Source organism: Ostrea edulis, chromosome 3, assembly GCF_947568905.1.
Source record: "Ostrea edulis chromosome 3, xbOstEdul1.1, whole genome shotgun sequence".
In the NCBI taxonomy this organism is placed as follows: domain Eukaryota; kingdom Metazoa; phylum Mollusca; class Bivalvia; order Ostreida; family Ostreidae; genus Ostrea; species Ostrea edulis.
This window is the reverse complement of record NC_079166.1, coordinates 23959442-23967653: the sequence shown is the minus strand read 5'-3', so window position 1 is coordinate 23967653 and position 8212 is coordinate 23959442. Positions and strand designations below refer to the sequence as shown.

Sequence of the window (8212 nt, the reverse complement as noted above, 5' to 3'; positions counted from 1 at the left end):
TATTTAATATACCCAAAAGTGCCGTCATGATCATCTGTTTCTTATGGTTTACCTTTACACTGATTGGTGGTATTCGATGTCTCTCAGGGTGAGTACAACAACTACAGAATGAAGCTGATTTTTGACCGGGTTGCGCAACGTGCATCCGTCTGGCAGGCGAACAGGCAGGCGTCCCTATAATAGGGTACCTACTTTGTGTAATCAACTCCTCTAACTTAATTGACATTCCGAAAACTTTGCACAGTTGTTATGGACACATTGAAGATGTGTATGTGTCTTTTTGAAAGTCATCAGAAATTCGAAAAAATTACATGCAGATGAACTTTGTTATTCTTTAAGCATATCTTGAATAGAAGGTGCCTATTTTGTGTAGTTAAATCCTCTTATACCTAGCGTTAACTTTTTTTTTTTGACGCCCTTCTGACACGTGCTTATCTTCAATGTGTCCATAACAACTGTACAAGGTTTAAGGAATATCAAATTTGAGGTGTACGTCGGAAGCGTCCCCCTACCGCGCTACACCCACCAAATTCTAGAAGTCCATAGCTTTTTTTTTTCTTTTCTCAGCCACGTGTGTAAGCGTGAGAGAGCTGAAACGTATATGACGTCATACAACCAGGCCTTTCTGTGTCAGGAGCGGTACACAACCAGCTGTGGTCATCTGGACTGGAGACGGTGCACACGCTATAGGTTAGCTGACTCTTCTTACATTATATCCGTTTGTTTAAATGCACTTTCAGAATATTTCACTAAACACTTTGTAACCTGGAGTTCGTGAGTTCGAGTCCCGTTCATACCATGGCCGCATCAAACCTAAGACGCAAACATAGGTACATGTAGCGGCTGCTCCTTCGCCAAACGCTCTGTATTTAGAAATGAGAATCATGGGTCTTTCGGATATGACTTTAAAAACTTAGTCCCGAGTCGTGATAGACTTTGGCACGTTGACGAACCTTCACTGCTACGACCTTGATCGCTAAGCATAGGTGTAAATCTTTGGTACTTAACCTACAGCTGACATCTGATGATGTCTCAATATAGGGGCATCTGTGGCGGCATGGTTAGAGCATCGCGCTCAAAATCACACGGCCTCTCACCTCTGGTCGGCGCGGATTCGAATCTCGCTGGTAAGTGAGAAAGTTGCCCAGTTTACTTTCGGAAGGTCGGTGGTCTCTTCCCAGGTACATTGTATCCGAGTACTCTCTTCCATCAATAAATCCTAGGCACCACCAGATAACTGAAAAATTGTTCAATGTGGCGAAAAACAGCAAAAACAAAAACAAACGTCTCAATATGGGGGGAAATTCTCGACTGGACGTGAAACAAAGAAACAATCACTGAATATTTGACGGCATACAGATTACATGTACATGTATATAAATTTGCATCAGAAAATTTACACTTGTGTAATTAAACTCGGAATTGGGAGAAGGACAATATGTGTCAAGCCTAGCTGGGACATAGGGGGTCCGTTATTCTTTACATAACCTCTGATCGGCACAGGTTAATGTTGTGAAGTTACTGTGATAAACTTATCGAACTTGCTGCAGACTAACACCACGCTCTACTCAGTCCTAGCGATTCAATGGATCACCGGCAGACGTTAACAGACATCGTGACGCTCCTAAATCGCTATTTCTTTTCCATTAGAAAAATTCTCAAAATGTTATACATATTTGTATTATTTATAGGAGTTATGGGATTGACCACCTTTCGTTATGTTTACCTTTTCATGCAAGTAATTATTTCGATGATCCACCAAACAGCAATTGTAGATAGTCCATGCAGCATAAAGCGAATACGGTAAAATATATATAAGAATTATAAAACAGCCGGCAACAGACAATACGTATAATACTCCCCCCAGGCACCTGGTCCCATCTCTGGTGTTTCCTGGGGTCCGTGTTCTCGATTTCGTATTCTTTTCAGATTGATCACTATCTATTATTTTTACGATTTCGTGTGCATCATGGTGAATGGTCCTCTTCCAGAGTACAGACATGCTACACTCCCAGAGAGAGATACGCCATCAAATATCACGTGGTAGAGACGTGCTGTCCCGGATGGAGTGATGACGGAACTGGCGCATGTGCGATAGGTAGAGTTGACAGAAATTATATCAGTCAGTACACCAGTAGAACGATATGTCGTTAACATTTTAGGTTAGGTCATTTTCCTCGTACCGGTAGTTGTGTTTCTAAACGTTAACTCGTGTATGCACATACTGATTTTGACTATGAATTACTCCGTTTACCTTATCAAGATTATTAGATATACGGTCAAGGAGCTTATGTCCTGCTAACTAGTCTCCCTGCTAACAGGGGATGTTTTCTCATCCTAGGCACCTGACCCCAAATCAGGTATGTCCAGGAGTCCATGTTTGCCATACTCTTGATTTTATGTTCTTTATAAGATTGATAGAATTGATCACTGTTCTTCTCTGTTTCACTAATTATAGTAACAACCTTTAACAGATTTAATTTGCAGTCATTTGTGGGCTTAATATACAAAATGCTATTGTTGGCTTTGTTTTACATTGGACCAATATACTAACGTTAACCATGCCAAATATTGCGCTCCACACACTACCGAAACATACACCACTCCCGATAACATGAAAATATTGGATCCACACACTACCAACAAATACACCACTCCCGATAACATGAAAATATTGGATTCATACACTACCGACAAATACACCACTCCCGATAACATGAAAATATTGGATCCATACACTACCGATAAATGCACCACTCCCGATAACATGAAAATATTGGATCCACACACCACCGACAAATACACCACTCCCGATAACATGAAAGTTCGCGGTGACGTTTCTGACATTTTTTTGTGAACTTTTTTCCCCCTCGATATGAAAAGTTCTTGTATGGTTTAATATTGTAGTATTACCACCAGACTTCTCATAACGGTCTGGATAGCTCAGGGGTGTAAGAGTCTCGGAATCAGTCTACTATTAATCAAATGATTTCCCCCTCCTTTGCTGTTTAATAAAAAGAGCTGACTCTACATTGCTACTTACCACAATCAGGAACTATCAACATATGGTAACTCAATAACAAACCTGGTAATAATCCACAAGTGTTTTAATTGTAGAGGCAAGAATAGGATGCAAGTAAAAATCTAAAACGTCCCCCAAAAATTACGTATCATGGAGAATGGTCGCGTTTGTCCATAACTATAATTGAACAACAAAAATATAGGTCACTGCTACATGTATCTCGAGTTGGTATTTTCCTTTTCTCAATCGGAGATGTGTTTGATGAAAAATACTTAATGAAGTTCTAGAAAACAATTTCTTTATTATGGAAGAGCAAAGCATAAATGTAATTGTTGCTGTGTTTCAGCGAATTGTGGAGGGGCGTGTCAGAACGAGGGCAGGTGCTCAAACGTTGCGGGAACGCCTACTTGTATATGTCAAGACAGTTACTATGGCGACCACTGCCAACATGGTAAGATTGTTATTACATACAATGTATCAATGTATTTCTAATTGTTAAATATTTAAAAAAAAAATGAAAAATAAAATTATCTCTACTGTAATTAAAATTATATGAAACCTAACCATCTTGATACTTTGGTTCTAATTAGAAATGTTCAGTTGTATACGCCTTGAACATTGCATGTAATATGTATACAATGCCTTGGAGGTGATGTGATATTTTGTGTTTTACTGATCGCTAGAGCGGAACCACTGGGAGGCGTGGCAGACAGCAGTGGTGTGTTCTTGTGGAATTCTGGTAATCTTGGTCACCTCTGTCACAGTTTGTGTCTACAGAAGCTATATCAAAAAGTATGTATTGACTATAAATGTAAATGCTGAATGTACTTGTGATTTATCTGAATCATGACTCGTTTGAAATGTAGAAAAACGACTACACCGCCTTTAAAGCTCACCTGGCTTTATTAAAGATCTAGTTTGACAATACAACATATCATTGTGTCAAATGTTGTCTGATGTCTTTCCTACCGATTGTTAAGCCGTTCTTGACTCTGATTTTGACTACAGATTACTCCGCTTACCTGATCAAGATATACATGTAGGGCTCATTGCGTGTGTGACCGGGCGACAGGGGGTGCTTACTCCTCCTAGGCACCTGATCTCACCTCTGGTATTTTCAGGGGTCCGTGTTTGCCCAACTCTCTATTTTGTATTGCTCATTTGAGTTATGACATTGATCACTGTTCGTTATCTTCACCTTCCTTTCAGCCAATCAGAAATCATAAAAGTAATATATCGACTCGGATTTCCAGATGCGAGACAATAACTGTGCGTATCTAGTAAAGAAACATTTGATCAAAGTACGATTGGGGAAGCTTGCATCTTTTCTTATCAAGCCCATTCTGTCTCAGCCCATCAAAAATCTTTGTCGATTTCTCGTATAAGGCGTGAGAATCGGTTAGGGCTCTAGCAACATAACAACCGAGCTGTTTATAATTTCATTCCCTAAAAATTAATGCGTACTATGTATATAATTTTCATAAGGCTATTAAGACAATTACAGAAGTAATGTGTTTACAATTGCTAGAAATATCAAGTTCTAAACAAATTAACCTGACTGAAAATGTTCCAAGAATTCATCATTTCCATGTATCTGAATTTAAAGTGCAGTTCCAATTTTAAATAAAATCTCGGATCAAAACACTGATAATCTATTTGGATTTTCTGTATGAATATGCACGCAATACGATCGCATCCACTGAGCCTCGTCCAGGCAGGTAGAGTGCTTTTAATAATTAGTTAGTTATAGTCGTTATGATTTGTCTATTTCTTTATCTTTTGATTGTTTCTTGTTTTTTGGTACTGTTTCATCTTGTCGACTGCTTAGTGCGATACAGTAATAAGTGTCTATAAGATTGGTATGATTCCAATCTTGAATTTTACTCCTTGTTTCAGAAAAATGAAGAGAATTGCTCCAACTAATGAATTCGTGTATTGGAACCAACCCGGCCGTTTTGTCATTCCGACAGGAATTCCTATACAAACGGGAGGGAACAGCAATATAGACTCCGTGCAGCATCCAAACCACGTCACTCAAACTTCCGGTAATGCGTACGCACATCCATCTGGTAGCCATATTGTTCATCCATCTGCTCCAATGGACTGCTCCGATAGATGATATAATGCGGAGTGTTTGAAGCCAAGAATTCCATTGACCGATCGGTGATTTGGAAAAAAATACTAATTTGAATTTTGAATCAGTAACTTGTCAACTGTAACTTTAAACTGATTCTCACGAAGAGTTTCTTTCGAGAGTGGAATGTTTTTGATGATTTTTGGATTTGAGAACAATGTTTATTGTTTTTAAAACTGATTCAATAACACGCGCCCATGCGCGCACACATAAACACACATTTAACAAATTACAGAGTGAGATTTTATACCAAATAAAACCGATGAAATATAACATTTTACAATACTAAATTCATAGAGTGTTATATTATCCTAAAATAAAATGATGGAATGTAAAATAGTACAGTGTATATTGGAACTAATATTTAGATTTGAGTGACTAGTCAATTAACTGTGTGTATATTGAATTTAATTTTCTAACATTGTCTAATGTAATAATGATGGATTTATAAAGAGCCGAGACCCCTCCCCCCCATCCCCCACTCCCACCTTTGAAATGCCCACGTTATTCTTTTATTTTGAAATACTCGAATTTTTGTCTTCAAAATACGAATCAGAATACTCAATTTGGTTTCCTTAAAATTGAAGTAAATCTCAGGAACCGTCTTAACATGTGTGTAACGGTTTGTTCATTGTTTTGTTTTTCATTCTAGACTCATCGGTTTTAGGTGAGGTATCGCTGTGCATGGCATTTGGTATCAGGGTTCTTTATTCCGTCAATTCTTATTGCGGCAGGAGACCTACGCCTATAGACATATCCGACAGACCCCTGAATTTCAATCCTATTGGTGGAGGAACAGACTCTAATTAGCTATGTTCAAAGTCTGAGGTTTGACCGTGGCACTCAAGAATCGAACCTGGGCGTCGACATTGCGAAGTGACATCTCAAACCATTAAGTTACCACGACCGGTAAATTCCTTTGATAAGGATCAGATATTGATCAGAGTTCACCATTGTACCGGGTACTTGTAAGGTATTTGTTATTCAGAGGAAACCATCCGAACCTCCTAAAACCATAGATTCCACAGTTTAAGCTTCCTTTGCACTAATGCATTTCCCGAGGACAAGCTCTCGCCCTTCCTCACTTGTAGGGATCAACTGTTTCTTGTACGTCATCTAAGGTCAATATTTTCAGACCAAAACTAGCGGAAAAAAGAAACTGTGCATTATTTAATATATGAAAAAATAATTTTAAAAAATAACAATGAACAAATTTTTATTTTTTGTAATACTGTTAACAAATGTATTCGTTACAACATTTCATAATCCATTATTGTTAACGTCGAATAACGTCAATTTCAACACACTCGAAAGACACTGGTATTCGAACTTGAATTAACAAAGTTAATAACGCGTGTGACCACGATTTGCATTCACGCATGCTTGACAATGGCGCCTCATTGATGCCATTAAAGTGCTCAGAAATGCTTGAGGGATGTTGTTACAGATGTTGGTTAAAGCCTGGCCTAAATCAGCCAATGTCACTGGCTGATTTGGTAAACGGCGTAGACGTCGTTCTATTTCATCCCAGACGTTCTCGATCGGTGATAAATCGGGGGAAACTGCTGGCCAAGGCAAGACATCGACATTCTGTTAAACAAAATAGTCCCTGACTACACGTGCAACATGTGGCCTTGCGTTGTCTTGCTGCAGAGTGATGTGATTTTGCTGTCTCTGTATGAAGGGTATCACATGGTGGTGAATAATTTCGTCTCGATAGCGTACGCCGGTGAGATTTCCATTGACAAATTGTAGAGCGGTCTTTCCTCGTGCTGTTATTCCACCCCACACCGCAACGCTACCTCCACCGAATTTTCGACGTTGCATAACACAAGCATCCTGGTACTGCTCCTCAACGCGACGATACACTCTACAACGGCCGTCACTGCTATCCAAATGAAATCTTGATTCACCAGTGAACAAAATATTGGTCCAGTCCTGTATTCTGAATCGCAGATGTCGTCTGCACCACGCTAGTCTGGCGATACGATGACGTTGAAGCAGTATTGGGCGCACCGCTGGACGTCTTGGTCTGATGTTGTGCTCGCGCAGACGATTACGCACAGTTCTTGGACTAATTGGTCGAAGTCCAGGAATGCTACGAGCAGTCAAACTTGCTGTCTGGAAACGATTTCTCAGGTGCGCATGTCTAATGTGGTTGTCCTGTCACACGACGTCACACAAGGACGCCCAGAACGGGGTCGATTTCGATTGTTACCAGATTTTGGAAACGTCTCCATAATGACTGGATGGTGTTTCGATGAACTCCAAAGTGTCTTGCTACGATATTTTGTGCCATTCTAGCTTGAAGCATCCCAACAGCACGATTACGTTGTTTTTCACTGCGTCGTGGCATGACAGAAGGGTAAATTTTGTCAAAACGAAAGTGCTTTCCTTAACGAATAGCGTCCAAACAAACTTTTTACACTTCTTCCTCCAAACAGTATTGGCCAGTAAATTTCATGCGTACAAACACTTTAATAAACAGCATGTGTTCACTAAACATGAAAAATAATTCCGTGCATCTGAGTCGGGTACTGTCCGATATTGTTAAAAAAAACATCATGCACCTTAATCGATTGTTTAGATTTTATAAATATAAACAATAATTATAGAAAATTATACTAAATTCTATAATACAGTTTCTTTTTTTCGCTAGTATGTATTACTCCAAATTCTTTATTGTGCTTCCTGTAAACTCAAAATGTTCCTCCGGAGAAATTCATGCCGTCACACCCGAATCGAGTGTTTTTAGCTCAATCAATCCTTGAATGTGTCCACCCCTTCTTTGGGGGTAATCCTGGATCTGCCACTGTATATATAAGCATTTGGAATTGCAGTTACTGTTTTCAATGTTTATTATTGAAACTGGCAGGCGCGTTTGCAAACGATTTGTTACAGATTATTTACATTAGAAACTATCAAATTGTGTTCAGAATTACTTGTAAATGAAAAATCTGCTTACTAGAATGTTTAACCTATGTAAACAAAAACAAAGCAGGAGCCTTATTTTACACACCAACGAATTGTGAGTGTTGTATCTCACTTGTAGTTCG

At 39.1% G+C, this 8212-nt stretch overlaps 1 protein-coding gene across 1 annotated transcript; it reads left to right on the top strand.

Annotated features, from left to right (window-relative positions):
* Nucleotides 1-424: 424 nt before the first annotated feature.
* Nucleotides 425-5141, top strand: LOC125676613 (uncharacterized; the record flags this gene model as incomplete). The annotated part of the gene is made up of 5 exons (XM_056160822.1): nt 425-690; nt 1992-2098; nt 3369-3473; nt 3706-3814; nt 4919-5141. Coding segments are annotated over 5 exons (810 nt in total), but the record flags the coding sequence as incomplete, so codon positions are not given.
* Nucleotides 5142-8212: the final 3071 nt, after the last annotated feature.